We start from the raw sequence: 21,796 nt of genomic DNA, 5'->3' as shown, positions 1-21,796 counted from the left end.
TAAAATATCGAATAACCCCAGGTATTAGCAAGGATATGGAGCGGTGGGAACTTTGGTACTATGCTGGTGCAATCATATTCACATTGATCATTAAGGACAAATTTTAGAAACGTAATGTAGAATGAAAACTTGCAGAATAACATACACAATGTGTTAGCACTTCATTGAAATTTTAAACACACTAACTCAGAGGAAGGAAAAAGGGATGGAGATGAGAATTTACAAGTTTCATTTAAAAAAAGCTAGAGTGTTTTATCTATAATAAATGCCATCACTTTAATCTACATGGTGGTCACACTACTGTCTCATATTATTTTCTTCATGCTTAAAGTGTTTACCATTAAAAAATTAAAGGTACATAATTTTCTTTTTGCCTGTGTTGGGTCTTCGTTGCTGCGCATTGGCTTTTTCTAGTTGCGGCAAGCTGGGGCTACTCTTCCTTGCTGTGCGTGGACTTCTCATTGCAGTGGCTTCTCTTGTGGAGCACGGGTCTAGGTGCGTGGGCTTCAGTAGTTGCAACAGGCGGGCTCAGTAATTGTGGCTCACGGGCTCTAGAGCACAGGCTTAGTAGTTGTGGCGCACGGGCTTAGTTGCTCCGTGGCATGTGGGATCTTCCTGGACCAGGGATAGAACCCATGTCCCCTGCACTGGCAGGCAGATTCTTAACCACTGCACCACAAGGCAAGTCCCTACCTAAATATTTTAATATAACTAAGTGTCAAGTGTTTTCAATACTAAATTGAGCTTTGAATGATAAGTAAGTTTTAACCAGTGGAAAAGAGGTGTGAAAGGTGATTTAGGCAGAGGAAATTATATAAATAGAGTCACAGAGTTATTGCAGTAGCATTAAACATTTGAGGCAGCTCTTCAATATCTAGACCATAAAGTTAAAAAGTACAAATTGTCTTTGTGAGATGAGCAGATGGAATGGAAGTGTAGGTGGTCAATTGTGGGAACTTTTAATGCTGTGTTAGGGAGCCTATGCTCTATCCTTGATCAACTGAAGTATCTTAAGAAGGAGAGCCACCTAGTCATATTTACAATTTAGAAAGTGCTGAAGCTACTTTGTGGAGGATAGGTTTGGGAATGGTGGTGGCGATAATGGGAGGGAGAGACCAATTAGAAGGCTATGTTAACCAGTCTGGAAACAGACAAGACACTAAATTAACATGGTAACAATGGGAATGGTAAGAAAGAAACAGACTAGACATACATTTAGGAGGTAAAATTGGTAGAATTTGGTGACTTAATGCATATGGGAGTCAGAAGAAAGAATGGATTTTTGCATTGAATATCTGTGTGGATAATAGTAACATTAACAGAAAACTGGATATAATGGAGGAAAAGCAGATTAGGGTGGATGATGAGCTTCGTTTTAAATACGTTATGTTAGGAGGTGTTTATGGAACATATTATAACTATGTCCAGCCTGCAGTTGGCTATACCAGTCTAAAACTCAAGGGAAAGGTCAAAACTTGACATGAAGTAGTCATTCTCCCAAGAACAAGAATATTAAATATATTTCTATATGGAAGGTTGGAGCTGATTTTAGTGGTTACTCATCACTTATTGCAGCATCATTTCTGTCTTTTCCAGCACTCAGTTACATATTTAACAGACCCTAGTATAAGAGGTGGGGACCCTATACTATGCAGGATCCCTAATGTAATATAATATAAAAATATATATTTTAAAAGAATGCTAAAGTATAATGTTTATTTACCTACCAGACATTTACTGAGCACCTGCCATGTATAGGTATTGTGTTAGTAGCTCCAAATAGAGAAATGAATAAGATAGTTTCTGACTTCAAGGGTTTTACAATCTTGTCAAATACATAGGGATATATAGAAATTAAATTACAGTACACCTAAAACTAACACAACATTGTAAATCAACTATACTCCAGTAAAAAGTTTAAAAAAAAATTAAAAAGGGAACTGTGATATGGTCCAGCTATTTCACTTCTGGGTATTTTTCCAAAGAAAACAAAAACACTAATACAAAAAGATATATGCACCCCAATGTTCATTGCAGCATTATTTACAATACCAAAGATATGGAAGCAACTGAAACGTCCATCCACAGATGATTGGATAAAGATGTGTCATACATATAGAATGGAGTATTACTCAGCCTTAAAAAACTCTGAAACTGCAACAAAATGAATAGATCTAGAGGGTAGTATGCTAAGTGAAATAGAGAAAGACAAACACCGAACGATCTCACGTTTAGAATCTAGAAAACAAAGCAAAATGAAAACAAACTCAGAGATACAGAGAAAAAAATGGGTGATTGCCAGAGGGGAGGGCATGGGGACTGGGAGAAATAGGTGAAGGGGAATAAGAGGTAAAAACCTACAGTTATAAAATAAATAAGCCACAAGGTTGTAATATACAGCATAAGGAATATGATCAATAATACTCTAATAACTTTGTATGGGGACAGATTGTTCCTAGACATCTTGGTGATCATTTCTTAATGTATGCAAATGTCAAATCACTATGTAGTACACCTGAAACTAACATAATATTGTATCAATTATATTTCAATAATAAAAATTGTGTCTTTTAAACAGCCAAAACATTTGAAAATATCAATAAAATAAAATTTACCTTTTGAAATATTAAAAAAATAAATTACAAAGTGAGATGGAAGTATAAAGATATACAGAGGAAGAAGCAATTAATTCTCTTTGCGTATAGGATGTCAGGAAAGTTTCCCAGAATACATAACATCAGAGATGTCTTTTTAAAGGTGAAGAGGACTCTGGTTGATGAGGGACAACAGTGGGAGAAAGAAATATTTTGGGCAGAGAAAATAGTATCATTTCTTATGTCACAGTAACCAGCCTGATGCATTTGAGAATGATAATTTGGCATTACCTGGGGATGAAATGGGTTAGTTGGCAGTGTGATTAGAGAGGTAGTGAAAGCTATTCACAAAAAATTTCTAGATACCTTTCTGCCCACAATAGTTCACTTATCTAAAGGTTTTAATATAAAGTAGTATTTTTAAATTATGGAAGGAGAAATGGTGAATTAGGATAAGTGGAAGAATTAGACATGACAAGTAAAGATTGGAGGCACAGGCACAACCAAGATCAGATTTAACCTCAGCCTCCAATTGAATTAATTTCATAAAGGGTCACTCATCAAATTCCAACACAAGTCAGGCAAATGTTTGCCTAGATTGACTAGCAATTGCATGAGTCCCTGCCTCCAAATAAACATTCATTTTCTGTCCCTAAATCCCAATACTGATTATATTGTCTCATGTCTTGACTCTTTTCCACTGGGGCTATTCTAACCTTGTCAAACTGTGATGCTGACACTGCATTTACTTTCTGCTATCTGCTCTTTCTTCACTTGACAGATTCCCAAAGGATGTATTATGCTCCTTAAGTAACTGTCTAGGTCTCTGCCACAGAACTCAGTGACAGCTTTTTAGGTATGATTTTGTGAAAGGACTGATGCGTTGAAATCTTTTACTGTTTGTGTCACTTCTAGCAATGGCTGATATGTCATCATGTTCATTAAACCTTTAGTACTATACTAACCTTGCAGAATGATTTGCCATGCTTTGCTTTGTCTTTTTCCACAATATAGCAATCATAAGCATAGCTAAAAGTCTAAAAGTCCCTAAATACTACTTACTAGGACTTCTAATGTTGCTCACAAACTTACTTCTAAGTAGGAGTATAACCTGCAGTTTACATACTGACAACACAAATTTCTTGATGCAAGAGGACCGCTGGGAGATGATTATAATGCTCATAAAAATGTCATATTTCTTAGGAGTTTTGTGTTTATATTTGGTGATGAATTTTCTTCTGATTCTCTTTAAGAACAAGATAGCTTTTTTTATTTACATGAACTATCCAGTCAAACCTGCATGAAGGCCAAGGGATGTGTTATATTTGGCCATATGACATTTCTCAGAAATTGTAATTTGAAAATAGAATTTGATGTGTGAATGTATATAAATAGCATTATTTGTTATTAAAGTACAGAACTATCAATTCATAATAATATGTGACCTGTAAATCTATTTTTAAAAGAATAAATGTAGGCCTTTATGTCATCTTTCAATGGGCCTAAATCTAGTTGCTGTTCTCTCTAAATTGGCAAATGGTCCTTTTAGGATTGGCTTCCTGAAAACGCTCTAAGTGGTAAATAAAGTTGGTATAGAAAGATGTGTGTGTCCCCCATTTGCACTCCATTTGAAAATTTTATTTATTTATTTATTTTTGGCTGCAACACACAGCATGCGGGATCTCAAGTTTCCCGACCAGGGCTTGAACCCGTGCCCCCTGCAGTGGAAGCGCAGAGTCTTAACTATTGGACTGCCAAGGAAGTCCCAGGCACTCTATCTGTTTCCTTCAAATGAAATGCTCTCTATTCAAATGCTACTGTGCTTCATGGAATTCCTCAAGCCATATGCATTACTTGAACTCTGATAATCATTGATTATTTGTAGGTGTTAGTCTTCTTTCCCCAGTGATACTGTAAACTTTTCTACGACTCTCATATACTTGAATTGAAGAAATCACTAGCCACTTAAACTGGTACATTTCAACAAATGTTCAATGTTCCAGAAGGACCATTCATTCGTGAGTTCATTCAATATATTTTGTTGAACTCCTACAATGTGCCACACACTGTTTTAGGCAGCAGAGATGTATCAGTGACCAAGACAACAATAAAAAATTAGAACATCACTGAATTTTAATTTTAGTTAGGGGAATTTAGACAATAAATAAACAAGTTAAAAATATAGTATGTCAGTTTCTCATAAAGACTATTAAGAAAATAAAACAGGGAAGGGACATAGGGTATGCTTCTAGTGTATAATAAGATCAGTTATTTTGAAGTGCACAATATTGTATTGTTAACTATGTTGGGTTGGATGGCAGATCTCTAGAATTTATTCAACCAGCACAAATGAAACTTTATACCCATTGACTAACAACTCTTATTTGTCCTGTCTGGGCTTGGTTATCATTTCTTAGGGTAACTTTACTTAACTACACTGACTGGATTATGTCCTACTAGTATGCATATCCTTCACCTCCAATGTATCTTCACACTCAATTGTTTATTTAATCATCCATAATTATTTGTTTAATGTCTAACACATGTACTAGAATGTAAGTTTCATGAGGGCAGGGATCTGTTTTGTTGATTCCTGTTCCTTTGGCACCAAGCATATTGCCTGAAGTTACCAAAGCAATACATACATACACACACAAAGTTTAACCGACTAGCTTAATGATGAAGGGGTCATGTTTTATATCCTCATAGTGCCTATACATAACTCTTTTTGACTGATCCTTGCTTTATTGTAATAAAACAGTTAGCCAAGTTTTCATGGAAGGAAATGAGGATTTAATGAACGTATTAGGACACAGGAGACTCCCACAAACATTTAGAAGAAAAGATCGTCAACATGAATATCAATAAAATCACCAGACATAACAAGTTTGGCCAAAAATATAACAAATACTACTGAGCACTTATTATTCATCAGGCATTGCTCTAAATGTTTGAGATATATTAGTGACCAAAACAGAGTAAAATCCCTCCTGCCACATAATGGAGTTTGCATTTTGGGGCAGGAGAAGACAGACAAGACCATAAAAAAATCAGTAAATCATATATACTGAGAAGATGGTCAGTGTTACAGGAAAAAATGGAGCAGAGTAAAGGAAACTGGGAATTCAATTCCAAGAAGGGTTAACGGGTAGGCCTCATTGAGCAGGTGATACTTGAGACATGTTGGAAAAAATTTTACCCTGAGAATGAGGAAAATAAGCAGTGTAAAGTCAGTAAAATTGTCTAGAAAAGATTAAATCACACATCTGAATGCAGAGGGAAATAAGGCCCGAGTGAGTCAGGGACATTAGTAAGAGGGGAGAGAAGTTTTCTGTCTTCAATTTATAATTCAGGATTTAGCTTTTCAACAAAAATTAAATTAGAGTTGCAACAAAATCAAAGAAAAAGTGTATATCATTTGCTAAGAGAAAACATTAAAACATATTTTCAGTTAAAAATTCAAGCTGTTTAGAGATGAAATGAGAATCTTACCATTTTTACTGATGTCGAGTTCTTTAAGGTTAACTAAACTAGCAATAGTGGTTGGCAGATTTGAAAGGTCATTGTCAGGAATACTTAGTTTTCTTAGAGCTTGACAGTTGAACAATTGCTGTAAAAAGAAAATAATATTTTATTAGATCTCAATTTGGTTAAATCCATTCATATATAAACTTAGTAACAAAATTCAATTCACCATCTTTACAAATGTGATAGTAAAAGGGCCCAACCCCAAAAGGCTCAGTTTCTTCCACACCCATCTTCTGGATTCTCCTCAGAGTTTTTTCACATTCCATCATCATGTTAGTACCTCCCTACTCTCTGCTATCCACATTCGCCACTCAAGGTATTCTACTTTTCCCCTTCTGTTTAACATTAGTGTTCAATTTGCCACTGAACCAATCAATTTATTTTTTTCTTTGAAATAACTTCTGGAGTAACCCCTTCCTTTTTATTCTCACAGCTACCAGGATTACCTCAATTCTCTTTCTCCACAACCACAAATTACTTCCATTTAATCATGTTGAACACTTGTTTATCTGACATGCAAGAACTGCAATACAGTTGAATACATGAGCTCACATTTCTTTTGTGTCCCCACACTGCTTCATAAATATCTATCAAATGAAACATTTAATCTCTGACACTTGGTGAAAAATAACCACTAGTGGTTGGTTCACTTCTGCCACCAATCCTAAAGTACTAGATGGGGAAGAGTCAAGTGTTAATGCAATGGTTCTCAAATCCAGCATGGTTTTAATCATTGGTGGGTGGAGGTGCTTGGTTAAAATGTGGGTCCTTGAGTTTTACCCAAAGAAGTACTGATATGGTGGGTCTGGGATGAAGATCAAAATCTTCATTTTTAACAAACACTCTAGTGATCTGGTTATTTTTATGTAGATGTTTCCAGTATTACATTTCTGGAAACAATATGGTTAGATTTTTTAGCTATGTCCATCTCATCTTGACTACTCAAGATTTGAACAGCTGGGTCAGAATTTTTGATTCATTTCTGGAAGAATTATCTTAATGAGATCTTTTCTGTTTGACATTTCTAATTCTGTTTTGCTAAATTTCCACAGATTAAGTCTCTGGTATCCATGACTATGCAATTGGCCCACAGTACATTTAACTGCTGCTTGTTCTTAAATGTAATTCATAATTTATAGGCAAAACAATGTAGTATGTGGTTGTTATTTCTTAACTCATTACCTTTTAAAAAATAGATTGTGCTGGTTATTACTTAAGATAAAATATGTAGTTTCTTGCTTTTGGCTGACTTGCTTTTGGCTCCTTACAAAGATTATTTGCAATACTTCATGTAGTACTAGGATTTCAATATTCTCCATAGAGATGTTGCTACTTCTTTTTATAAAGTCTAAAAAAAGAGAACTTTGATGGATAGTTTCCACTAACTACTAATTTTCTCTTTAAAAATAGAAAAAAAAATATGTCTACACTCATGGCCAAAGTTAATTTAAGTTCTTGTCCAGTCTCCATCATTCTGTTAGGACCATTACACTACATGCAATGTGGTTAGTTATAGATGCATAGATTTAAAAAAATCAATTGCCTCTTGGCTGATACTGGTAAGATGTATTAACTACTTTTTAGTCTGATTATTATAACCATTTTATGTAAAATTCAGACAAATTATTTTCAAAACTGTTTTTTGCTTTGTAATTTCAAGCCTCATCTCAAGTAAATACTCATTTTATCTCAAGAATTAATAGAGGTCCCTATATTCTTCTTCAATTTTAAATGAAGCCACATCAGGAACAAAAGATTTGGGCACTCCTGAACACCCTATTACATAAAATAATCCAAGATCCTAAGATCTTGAGAGAGGCTAAGAGCATGGCATTTGGAATCAGATTCATGTAGATTTAATCCCCACTTATCTACTCACTTGCTGTGTAATCTTGGGAAAGTTACCTAATATCTCTGAATTCTATCAATTTCCTCATCTGTAAAATGGGGACAATAACATTGCCTAAGTTGAAGGATTGTTGAGAGGATTAAATGAGTTACTATATGTCATCAGTTCTAAGTCTTGCACTTTCTCATGTATTAACATCTTTGCTGTTTGGGATTCATCTTCCAATCAACATTGTTATATCTGTAAACAGTGTTTCTTTTTCCTTAGTGGTACTACAATGACGGTAATGGTGTTTCTTAAAATCAATGGCCTTGGATTTGATGAAAGGAATTACTTGTAAAAGTGTAAAACTGTGTTTGGCATATAGTAAGAGCTTGATAACTGTTAGCAATTACTAATATTTATATGTTAATACAGAAACAGAAATATACCTATATAATCTATTTCTTACTTTTCTAGATGATGAGGTCACTGAAGGCAGGAGTCATGTCTGATTCATCTTGGTGTCAACCTGTTTCACCTTTGTATATATTAAAGTGACTAGCACAGTGTCTTTTACATAGTGTATGTTGCATAAATATCTTTGAAAGTATACTTAGATAAGTAAAGAGAAAATAAAGACAGTGCTAAGCTCCAGCTGAGTGGTACTTCACTGGTTTGGAAGTTTCAGATAGATAAACAATCTCAGTGGAATCTAAATTTAATAAACAAGCAGTGAATTCTTGAATATGAGTCATGATGTCTATAAAGTGGCAAAGAAATTAAGAAGGCATTTTAATGATTTTTTCAATATTCAATTTTTTTTTTTTTTTTTTTTTTTTGCGGTACAGAGGCCTCTCACTGTTGTGGCCTCTCCCGCTGTGGAGCACAGGCTCCAGACGTGCAGGCTCAGCAGCCATGGCTCACGGGCCCAGCTGCTCCGCGGCATGTGGGATCCTCCTGGACCGGGGCGCGAACCCATGTCCCCTGCATCGGCAGGCGGACTCCCAACACTGCGCCACCAGGGAAGCCCAATACTCAAGTTTTGAATGAAAATGATGTAAAGAATGATCATGAAATAGCTGTAATTCTTCAATATAGTATAAAACAGCAACTCTAATAGCTAATGAAAGTAAGACTCTTAATGACTATGCCAAGGTAAATATCAGATATAATGAAAATACACTGGTAGAGTATCTGTCCTAAGTTATGTTGATGATGGTGACAAGGTTGACTCATGAAAGTATTTCTGGAAGAGGTAATAAGAAATGGATCACCTAAGAGCGAGCACAAATTAGCCAGATGAAGGCTAAAGAGGGATAATGTTGTATTTGTAGCATCTAAACATACTCCAAATTCAAAGACTGTGTAACTCAAACTAGCTTCAAATATTTGCTTGACAGCATGAGGATATTTGGATCATGGAGTGAAATCTCTGCATCCACAACATCTACATGCATTTAAAATATATTTATTGAATACCTATTATATAGTATGGTCTATGTTCAGCACTGAGGGTAAGGATGTGAAAAGATACCCGTCAATGTCTATTTTCAGCAGTATGGTGGACTAAATATTCAAAGAAAAACTTTTTAGTACAGCAAAATCATACACACACACATACACACACACACATTCCTTTAATGCGTAGGTGAGCTATGGCTGTAAAAGTATAGCTATGGCTATACTGGAATTTCTAAAATTCCAGAAAAACAAGAAAATGCTAATACACCGAGTTAAGTGGGTCTGTATTTAGCTTTTGCTTTGGTGGTATCTGTTGTTTTCTGGTGGCTGAAGACTGAGAGTTTTTTTTTTGTTGTTGTTGTTTGTTTGTTTGTTTTGCAACTGGAAGGATAGAAGACTGCTTGGGATTTGAACAGAGGTTGGAGATTGGCTTAAAGGCCACTCCATACATAGTTGGGTTCTCCTGAGGGTGATACCATCAGTGAGTGAAGTTAAAAAAACAAACTGGGTCCTGCAAAATGAGTCAGTGGTGAATGCATGACTTTCTCAGTTTTGTCTCAGAGTGAAGCGAGAAGGAAGGAAGGAAGGAAGGAAGGAAGGAAGGAAGGGAGAGAAAGAGAGAGAGAGAGAGAAAGAAAGAGAGAGAGAGAGAAAGAAAGAAAGAAAGAAAGAAAGAAAGAAAGAAAGAAAGAAAGAAAGAAAGAAAGAAAGAAAGAAAGAAAAGAAAGAAAAAAGAAAGAGGGAGGGAAGGAGGGAAGAGGAAGAAAGGGAAGGAGAAAGGAAGGAGGGAGGGAAGGAAAGTAGGAAGGAAGGAAGGAAGGAAGGGAAAAAGAGAGAGTGAGGGAGGGAGCGAGAAAAAAGAAGATAGGGAGAAAAAGAGAGAGAGAGAACAAATAAAACAAAAACAAAATGTCTAATTGTGGGATTAAAAAGTCAGTGTAAGTCAAAACAGAAAGCAGTATGGTAGTGGCATAAAAATAGATATACAGATCAATGGAGCAGAACTGAGAGCGCAGAAATAAACCCACTCATGTATGGTCAACAAATGTTTGACAAGAGAGCCAGAAAGATGCAATGGGAAAAGGATAGTCTCTTCAATAAATGGTGTTGGGAAAACTGGATAACCATAAGCAGAAAATGAAATTGGACACCTATCTTATACCACTCACAAAAAAAAAACCTCAAAATGGATTGAAGACTTAAATGTAAGACCTGAAACTGTAGAATTCCTAGAAGAAAACATAGGAAGAAAAATCTCCTTGACATTGGTTTTGGCAAAGATTTTTGTGTATGATACCAAAAGCAAAGTCAACAAAAGCAAAAATGAACAAGTAGGACTACATCAAACTAAAAAGTTTGTGCAGAGCAAAAGAAACAATCAGCAAAAATAAAAAGGTAACCTCTGGAATGGGAGAAAATACCTGCAAACCATTTATCTGAAAAGGGGTTAATATCCAAAATACACATGAAACTCATACAACTCAATAGTAAAAAAAAAATCTAATTAAAAAAATGGGCAAAATATTTGAATAGACACTTTTCCAAAGAAGACATACAGATAGCCAATAGGTATATGAAAAGATGCTTGTCATCACCGGTCATCAGGGAAATGCAAATCAATATCACAATGAGATAAGAACTCACACCTGCTGTCATCAAAAAGACCAGAAACAACAAGTGTTGGCAAGGGTGTGGAGGAAAGGGAACCTGTGTACATTACTGGTGGGAATGTAATTGGCACAGCCATCATGAAAAACAGCATGGAGGTTCCTCAAAATATTGAAAATAGAACCACCATATGATACAGTAATCCCACTTCTGCATGTATATCCAAAAGAAATAAAAACACTATCTCAAAGACATATCTGCACCCCCATTTCACTGCAGACAAGACATGGAAACAACCTAAGGGCCCATCAATAGATAAATGGATAAAGATGTGAGATCTATACATACGTATATATATATGCACTACACTATCCATGAATGGTTGAATTCTCAGATATGGAACCATGGATCTGGAGAGCCAACTATGGGACTTGAGCATCCACAGATTTTGGTATCCGTGGCAGGTCCTAAAGCCAATCCCTCACAGATACCGAGGGAAGCCTATATACAGATTTACAGCTGTCTGGGGGTTTACGCCTCTAACTCCCATGTTGTTCAAGAGTCAACTGTATATACAATGAGATATTATTCATCCATAAAAAACATAAAAATTCTGTCTTTTATCACAAAATTGATGGACCTTGAAGGCATTATGCTAAATGAAAGAAATCAGATAAAGACAAATATTTACTGTATGATCTCTCTTATATGTGGAATCTGAAAAAGCTGAACTCATAGAAATAGAGAGTAGGATGGTGATTGTCAGAAGCTGGGGGGTGGGAGAAATGGGAACATGTTGGTTAAAGGGCACAAATTCCCAGCTATAAGATAAATAAGATCTTGGGAGCTAATGCACAGCGTAGTGACTATAATTATCAACACTGTATTATATACTTGAAAGTTTTTAAGAAAGTAGATCTTAAATGTTATCAGCACACACACACAAACTGTAATTATGTGAAGGGATTGAGATGTGGTACCCTATTGGTAACTTACTACCTTATTGTGGTAATCATTTTGCAATATATACATGTATCTAATCATCACATTGTACACTTTAAACTTACGTATATTACATGTCAATAATATCTCAGTAAAGCTGGGGAGAATCAACGTAGAACTAAAATTCTGAACAACAGAGGCCTATGTATCAGAAAAAAGGAAAACAAAAACATTCTTAGATTTTTGCATAGTTTGGGAGGAGGGTAAAGACACTAATTAACTTTAGATTAAAATTAAATATGCATGTTAAAATTTCTAGGGTAACAATTAAAGAAATATAAATAAGGTGTATGATTTCCTAGTGGGTAGAAACAAAATAAATGGAATGAGATAGAGAAAAAAAGATCTTTAATACACATACGTAAATATTTACATATAATAATCTTTAATACATATAAGTAAATACTTCGAAGAAATAAGACAGATAAAAATGAAGAGTAGAATGGGATAAATTAATACAAATATACCAATAGCTTCCATTAATAAATATGAATTAATCTCTCCAATTAAAAAAACGACTATCAGAGTGGACTAAAATTAAACATAATCAAGTTATATCCTATTACCAGTGATACACCCAAAACTTGATGGAAGAATGATAAAACTGGCAAAATTAACCAAAAGAAAGCTAATGCAGCAATACTGATTTAAAGCAAAATGCATTAATAGAGATATAGTGACTTTATGTTAGTAAACACTTCAGCTCACCAGGAATATATAATTCTAAACTTGTATGCACCTAGTATCATAGCTTTAAAATAGTTAAAGAAAAATTTGACATATCTACAAGGAGATATTGCAAATATGCTATCATAATAGGGTATTTTAACACATATCTCTCAGTAATTAATTTAAAACAGATAAAAATAAAAGAAAAGGTACAGAAGAATTGATGGCCACTAGCTTGTCCTAGTGGACACGTATAGAACATTAAGCTCAACTACTATAGAGTACTTTTTTAAAAAGCACATATGAAAACCTTGTGATTAGCCATGTACTAGATAGACATAAAGGAAGGCTCAAAAAACTTAAAAGAATTAGTAATAAAAAGATCAAAATCTTGGACCATAATGCAATTGTTATAAATGATTAACCAAAAGATAGCTTTAAAAGCTTCTATATTTGTATATATATAAAGTTAAATTTAATAATCCCGGGTCAGAGAAGAAATCACACTGGAAATTACAAAATATGAGCAAATAATAACAAAATATGAGCAAATAATAACAAAATATTACCTGTCTAAAATGGCAGAATATAGCTAGAGTAATTGGCAGTAAATTGTAGCCTGAAATGCTTACATTAGGAGAGATAATCAGGTGAAAATGAATGAGTTAAGCATGCAGCTTAAGAAGACAGAAAAAATGTTAACAGAATGTAGAAGGGAAGCAACAATAAAGAAGAGTCCCTTGCAACTCACAGTGGTCTATGAAGTAGAAAAGCTAGAGATTCTGAAAGAAGCCCCAGATTGGGAGCTTCTCAAACAGAGGAAACACGTCTTTTCCAGGTCACTGCATGTATCTTATGATAGTTTTTGTCTTTTTAACTTTTTTTACTGTGAAATCTAAATACACAAGAGTGTATATAATATGTATTTTTTAAAATTATGATGATAAAATAAAGAGCCATACTCCTCAATCCAGTTTAAGAAAGCTACTTTATTCTCCTCCCAATCATGTCCCTTTGTCACCTACCTGATCCACCAAAAAACAACCAATTTCTCATTCTCTCACTTTTTACCACAGTTCTAGTAATCCTCAATATAGATACTGTTTACATTTGTCTGTTATTTTTTAAAATATCAAAATTTGATATTTTCAGACTATTTTTCCAATCTGTGGTATGTAAAATGGTAACATATTTTATCTATTACTAAAAAAATTGAACACCTTTTCGTGTTTTATTCATTTGAAAGAGTTCATCACATATTCTGAATATGAATTTTTGGACAGTTCTCTCAATATATGGCTCATCATTCCATTCTTTTTATGGTAGTTTTGATAAAAAGACATTTACAATAGTCAAATTTATCTCTCAGTTTGAATGTGTGCAGATGGTCTCCTATTTTTTCCCTACCTAAAAGTTTTAATGCTTTGATTTGCCTCATTTGGAATTTATTTTTGAGAATGATGTGAAGCAAAGATCCATTCTTTTCTCTTTACAGATGACCAGTTGTTCCATTTTAAAAATAGGTCATTAATTTGTCCACTGATTTGCAAGACAAGTTCTGTTGGATTTCCACATAAGTACGGGTCAGTCTTTGGACTTTCTATTTCTAATCCACCGGTCTATTTGTCTATCTCTCATTCCAGCTGGGTCACCAGAAATCTAAGACTCTGATTTGTGTTTGTGCCAGAGAAGAATGGGGAAGGAATATAGAGAATTCCTGGAGAAGGAAGAAACAGTCCATCTAGGCTTTGAGAGAGAAGTTCTATAAGCAGAAGGTAGGGTGGGGAAGTAGGGGTAGATTGGGAAGCACAGAGCAGTTCAGGAAGCTGTAAGAGGAGGAAAGGACCAGAGGTATGTTAGGAATGGCAAAAAATTAAAAGTGACTCTAAGCTTTGTGGAGGGGGATAGAAAATGCAGATTTCACCCAGAAAGTGAAAGGGTTTCAGAGTCAGGGCTTTATCCCACAGGAGGTGTTCAGATGGTGATTTTTAATCATTTTTGAGTCAACCTTACTGATACTCTCTCCAGAAACACGCGCACACACACACACACACACACACACACACACACACACACACACACACATTTGCAGCCAATTTCAAGGAGCCTGCAAATCACTGGAAGCCCATGCATGGTTCTGTGGACCAGGTTAAGGACCTCTGTGATAGGTCATGCCATGTGACTTCTAAAAAGGCAAATGTGATCAGGTCCATCTCCTGCTTATACTTTTTCAGTGGCTTTCTCCTCTCTTCAGGACAAAGTCCAAGTTTCTTAATATGGCTTTCAATGTCCTTTACCTCTACAGAGTCTTATCTTGTTATTCCCCTGTCTCTTGTCTTTTTCTCACACCTTCCCAACTACCATCCTGCATGACCACATATCCAGACACACTGAGCAGCTGCCAGTTTCTGTATCCACCATGCTCTGCTTTGCCTTTGTAAATGCCAGGTCTCCAGCTGAAGCTTTTTTCCACCTCGCCCTATCTCACCTCCCTTCTACCGTCTTTTCCAAGCTCAGGCCCTCTCACCTTTCTGGTCACAGCTTAAGACTGGTTTACATGCTCCATTTGTGTACTTTCATAACATTCTGTATTTATCTCTATTGAAGCCTGGATGCCCCTGTTTTGGGATTACTAGACCGTAAGCTTCTTTAGTTTCTGCAGCATCTGCTGTGTATAATGTAACGCCTGACACGTTGTACTTTCTCAGTATATAGTTTTTCTTTCATGAAAATTCTTAGGCAGGGGAGTGGCAAATAATAAGATAGTGCCATTTCTTAAGTGCCTATTATATAGGTGCAAGGCACTAACCTAGGTTTTATAGTATATGATCTACTTCTTGTGACAATGTTGTAAGGAAGGTATTATTATTTCTACTTTGCAGATGCGAAAACTCAGGAGGTTAACTTTTACAAGGTCATATATGTAGGAAGTGCCAGAACCAGCATTCAAATTCAGTTTTGTCTGGTACAAAGCCATTTCTACTTCAGTGCATTGTTCCCTCTGTACCATCAGATCTGTGCTTGGGAGAGACAATAGTGATGACTGACAACAGCTGGTGGCTGTCTGGGAGGGGAAAGTGAATGAGATAGGGGGAGTCTTCCGCCCATAATAATGGTCCTACGGGGCTTAGGGGAGAAGACTCAGATTCAGTGACTATCTTTTGACAGCAAAAATCTAAATTAGAGTAAATCTAAGTATATGTTATAGCACTTTGCTAACCCTGAAGTGCTACATAAATGCAAAGTATTATAATTTGGATTAGCATTTTATTATCACCTTTACACTCAGGCTTGGAAAATTAAGGACACAATGACGACATCATGAATGTGAATGACTGGATCTCAAAACATAGTTCCTTAGAAAAAATAAGATAGGGTGTTTATTTTTTCCACTACAAATTTAAAAAGCATTAGTTGCTTGTGAATTGTAAAGAGACAAACCCTTTTCCTGAGAAGTTTCATGTAAGATTATAAATATTCAATGAGACTGTTATTGATGCCCTATGTTGGCACAAGTGGATTCCACCAGGGAAAAGAACTAATTGTCTAATGAGTTGGCATTACTGAATGGCTGGTTTCTTAGAAGTTCTTCCTTTGAATTCCTTTAAAATTATTCAGGCTACAGTGTTTCCAAATTCATTTGAAAGCTGTTTCAAAGAAATAATTATTTTGTACACATTACAATAAAATGTTTAAAAATTCTTTAGTTTAATACAAATGTTAATAATTATCTTTAGTTAGAAAAGAGCCAACTCAAAAATAATAGAATAAAAATAGTTTTAATGTATGCACTTGGTGAAATTGTAGGCTTCTAAATATGACATTCATTCACTTCTTTCTTTACTTCCTCCCTCTTTCCTTCCTTCCTCCCTTCCCTCTCTCCTTCCTTTTCTTCCTTTCTTCTTCCTTTCTTTCCTGCCCATTTCCCTTCCTTCCTGACTGCTTATATTCAGTGAGCACTTCTTGAACATCTACTTAGTGACAGACACAGCACCAGGACCCAAAGAAGAATAACAAAGTATCCACTTCCTCAAGAATACAGTCACCTAGCGGTTATAAATATACACAAAAAATAAGAGGCAATGTAGTAAATACTAGGTAAATACTACAACAGAGAGAGGGCTTTGCAAAGTGCATATTATTCCAAAAGAAACATTCCTAGACTTTGCCCTTAACCTAGAGAATTTGGATGCTTGGATTTGTGTGCCTTTTCAACGATTCTACACTGCTCTCTCACGTTATCATCCACCTTGTAGAGGTTCATAAGCAGGAAAGGGACTGACTCAGATTTTTGATTTTGAGAAACTGGCACCTGTGACCAGAAGGAGGCAGAAGAACAATGAGAAAACATCTAGGTGAAAAATAATGAGAATATTAGTTAAGGCACTGTCAGGAAGAGTGAGGCACTCTGGGAGGAGAAATCATTAAGACTTGGTGCCAGTAATACATGGGCAGTCAAAGGAGGGAGGATTTTGTGGTCCAACAACACTTTAAGGTCACCAGTAGTAGTGGAGTTGTGGGCTGGTGTGGGAGGTATGGAGCTGGACAAATGCTGGTAGCATCAAATAAGATTGAGGCTATAGGGGAAGGGAACACTTATAATCCCTTCTAGTGCATTTTAGCAATATTGGATGTGTTGCAGAGACAAGATCTTTTCTTCCCTGGAGAAAGATGGCAACTACAATAAATACTCAGGCATTTTATCCCAGAAAACAATAAATATTATTGCCGCTGTTTTAAAAATACAGATCTTTTCAGCAACAATTTGCCCATTGGTGGTGTTGAATCATTTCTCCCTTTGGAACAGCAAGTTTATTTTACCATTTTTCAGTGTCTTAGAAGGAAGGGAATATATCTGTTTTATTGGAATAAGAGCTATCTGTTTGAATATATAAGACATAGCACCTTGCCTTACCCATTCTGCTTGATACCAATTTTCATTTAAAATTTTTTAAATGAATATATTTTTTAATTTACATATTAAAGATTACTTCACTTGATGATACAAGCTTATAAAACCAGGAAAGAAATAGGAAGAGTGAAAAGCTGGATATAAAAGTTCTATAAATGTTCTTAATTTTGACGTAGCTTAATGGCTGCTAAGAGTTTGGGGTAAAATCTTGTTATCTCTATAGTACTTAAGACAAATGATGTGTGTCCTTTGGGATCTTCTTTTGTTGCTTTTTAAATAACTACTAGTTGGTAAAAAAAATTTTGGTTAATTAACATTTATAAAAGTATTGGCTTTGTCTTTAGAGAGTAATCAATATGGTGTGTGAACAACTGGGTTGAATGGCATTAATTTGACCTTCATATTAGTATAAGCTGATATATATGTATATATACATATATAGATATTAGTGTAAGCTGGTATATATATATATTTAAAAGTTTTTAATGTCTATGCCCTAATCAGTTCTAGGTACTAAAAACCTAACCTGTGCTGACTAGCTCTGCCTAGGTCAGTAAGCCAAAGAGAAGATGGCTAATGGTATAGCTGCAGTCTCTTTTTCACTTATAGTCATAATGAAAAGGTTATAAACTTTGGAAGCAAACAGACCTAGATTTGAATTCTGATTTCATGGTTAACAGGTGACATGCTATTGAGCAAGTTCCATACATTTTCTCCAAGGATCAATTTATCATTTAAAAAGCCCAACTAGACTGTGCCCTAATCTTATCTTTAAAAATGCGTTTCTGCCAAGCCGACTTCCTTGACCCTCCAGCATAACAAGATGAGCTATCTCTCTACTGTGGTTGTGTATAATCTTGTGGACATATTTCTACAATCCACTTTTGCAAAATCAAATTCTTTACTCAACAAATATTCAGTGAGATCTAACTTTGAACCAAACATTGTGTTTCCTGTCGAAACAAAGATTAAATAGACATAGTCCCATATTTTAGTGTCTTTCTTCTTCAATCTTATTTCCCCAGAGTAGAGTAGGTATTCAGCAAATATATATTGAATGAATAACTACAACAGGTTTGGTGAGTGGAATTGTAGAATTGTACACATGGTAATACGTAGGCACAGAGGAGAGTTAAATAACAATGCCAGCGAGTGAAGCATGAAGATTGTAGGAGAAGGTGACAACTGAGATGAACCTTGAAGTAGCATGTGAGGCAGAGAAAACAGGATGAGCTTAGCGGCAAGAAAGAGCTTTGTGTTTCAGGAACACTTCCTGTGAGAGCAAGAGTAAGAGACTGGAGAGGCAAGTTGTAGCTGGACCATGGGAGGCCTCCTATTAGCATTACATGCTCAGTTGTGTGGTTTTTTTCCTGCAAGTTAGAGAGGAGACAGGGAATGGGCTTAACCTTGGGGGTAGCCTGGTCATATTTACATTTGGATCTACCACTGTTGGCTGTGTGAAGAATAAATTGGGATAAAGAAAATCAGGTTTAAGACACATCATCAATAAGGAGACTGTTTCATTAGTCTGTTGAGAGATGATGAGGGCCTGACAAAGCCTCTGTTCATAGGGTGGAGAGAGCAGATTTAGGAAATATTTAGGTGGCAAAGGTGATAGGACTTGGCCACTGATGTGATGTGGAAGGTGAGTAAGTAGGAAGAGTAAAAAATGACAGGGTCCTGGCACTGGGACTGAATGGATAGTCACCAACTGAAACAGACTATAGGACAGGAGACAGCTTTCTAGGGGGAAATCAGAAGTGCTGAGTGTGAATATTCAAGTAGGCCCAGAACACACATTTAATCTGAGGACTGAGGGGTAGGGCTGAGCTGCCACAAGAGATTTGTGAGTCTTCAGTACAGTGGCTGAAAACGTGAGGATGGATGAGTGCGATAATCTAAAGAAAACAAGAAGCTCCTTCCTCCTCTCCCTTGAAGTTGTTATTGTAAAAGTCACAAATGAAACTTCATTGCCCCGTTTAATGGATTATCTAGTTTTTGCCTTACTTGGCCTCCCTATTCCATTTGACCATGTCATCACTCCTTCCTTAGAAGCCTTCACTCCCTCAGTTCCGTGACTATGCTTCTAAACAGAGTTCCCACTTCTGTCTGCCAGCACCTCCCCACGTCCCGCCCTGCTGGCCTTGGTTCTGCTCCAGTTCTCGGGAGGCAGTTTCCCTGCAGGCTGATGGCAGCATTTCACGGGAAGTGAAGAAGCAGCCACCATGAATGTTAATGAGTAAATTCACGTGGTGAACATATATGCAAGCGTTTATGCAGTCAGTTCTTAATTATTTAGAACAAAGAAAGAGAAACTTTATTCCTATTAAAGGCCACTGCCACACAGAAAAGAGATAACTGAGAGCCATGGGACTTAAATTCAATACAATTAACCTTTTTTGCCACCTCAAAAAAAAAAAAAAGAAGAGAACAAACGTTTATCATCCACTTCAAATTTAAAGAAAACAGAAAACTCTCTAGGTAGTCAAGTAGCATGCACACATGCCAAAATGAAGAATCAACAGCAAGGCTACATTGTTATCAGGAAATCAGGAAGCAGCAAAAAGGTTCTAAAGAGAGAGAGATACTATTGTCATTTTCTGGAATCTCTGGTCAAGATTCAACCATGTATTGCTGTTTTGGGTTCATTACAGAAACAGCAAACCATCTCTTTGTATAGAAAGGATAAAATCTCTAGGATTTTGTTAAAATTAATTTTCACATAAATTTTGAAAGAAAAGATATCTGCAAAAGATTTTCTCTCTTTTTATATCACTATTAATTTAGAAAAGAAAATAACTTCCTTTCTGCAAAGTGATACTATCATTTCTCATTTTATAGAAGAAAGTCAAGTTTTTGGTTTTCTTTATGGTATTACAGCTCATAAAAATTGCCAACATTTGTTGAAGATTTTATGCTTTGCCAGGCCCCATACTCACTTCACATACGTTATGTTATTTAATCTATAACAATGAAGAAAAATTACCACAAGGTCAGTAGTTAACAAAAATAAGATGTAGGTAAAACAGTCCGACAAGGTAGATGGTATCTCCTAGATGGGGGAGAAACTGAGATTGAAAACCTTCCCCAAACTCAAATTCAAATTTAAATCTGCCTGATTCTAAACCTCTACAGCTTTCCACTACACCAGACATTTCACTGCTAATTGCTCTTCATCTCAGCAACTAGAGTTCTAGTGAAATTTTGGAGCTGACCTTTGAAGTTAAATATACCATCCAGCAGGCAAAAACTGTGAGCTTACATTATTCATATCCTTGGCTTCTCTTCTTTTCCATCAGCACTCAGCACCTGACTGTTCACTATCTATGGAGTCTAGTCAAGGGCCTCTTCACCACCTACATCAGCACCTCTAACAACAGAATACAACCAAAACAATTTTTTATCTTCATAATTCAGATGAATTTTGTGTTTGATTCCATAACATATTCACTTTTCTCTCTTAGAAATCTTTTACTTGTCAACCTAGAAAAATGTACTACATGTATGCTATAGTAGATGCTAACATATCTGTACTAATTTTTGGAAGCAAATGTTCACATGTTGATTTTTACATATTACTATAGGTCAGTTTTATGTTAGGTCAACTTCATTGTAATCACACTGACATAATCCCATGTTTCTATATCAAGTTGAGAATAGCCTGACTTCCCAGGAGTCCCTGGTCAAGAATTGGATCATGAAATTGTTCTAAGCCTCATAAACACTCTAGAGAAATTATTTCTCTAGAAATTTAGAGGATCAATATATAGAAAACCAAGCAAATAAAAATAAAGCAAATTTAGGAAAAAAATACACTAGAGAAATAATCCTCCATCAATTTCCTAAAGGCTGATTTCATTCTGGGAGTCCAAATTGCTGCATTAGTAGAATGCTCTCTCTGATTTAGAACCACTTCATATACTAAGGACGTAGCTGGGAAATGAATAATACTAAAACCTGTATTAATCAGTTAACTATTATAAGAACAATTGAAAAGAATAGATAGCAGATACTGACCCTCCTTTATAAATTTACGTTTTCATTTTTTATGTCATTTAATTTGCTCAAATCATACCTTATAATTTACTTGAGCATCAGACATTCACATTTACCAATGTGTCTTATGGATCATTTTCAAAAGAAAGTACCATAATATGGTCAGATTTGGTCAATGCTACCAAAAGGTTAACC

The 21,796-nt window shown here is 35.6% G+C and overlaps 1 protein-coding gene across 2 annotated transcripts in view; it reads right to left on the bottom strand.

Annotated features, from left to right (window-relative positions):
• Positions 1–21,796, bottom strand: part of LRRC7 (leucine rich repeat containing 7) — a 498,137-nt gene that overhangs the window by 274,498 nt on the left and 201,843 nt on the right. For both annotated transcript variants that reach the window (XM_060005892.1, XM_060005902.1), the window contains exon 4: positions 6,087–6,204. In XM_060005892.1, coding sequence (XP_059861875.1) covers positions 6,087–6,204 — 118 coding nt within the window. The remainder of the gene's footprint in view (positions 1–6,086; positions 6,205–21,796) is intronic.

Source organism: Delphinus delphis, chromosome 1, assembly GCF_949987515.2.
Source record: "Delphinus delphis chromosome 1, mDelDel1.2, whole genome shotgun sequence".
Taxonomy (NCBI): Eukaryota; Metazoa; Chordata; class Mammalia; order Artiodactyla; family Delphinidae; genus Delphinus; species Delphinus delphis.
The sequence above is the reverse complement of the archived record's forward strand: the minus strand, read 5'-3'. Positions and strand labels throughout refer to the sequence as shown.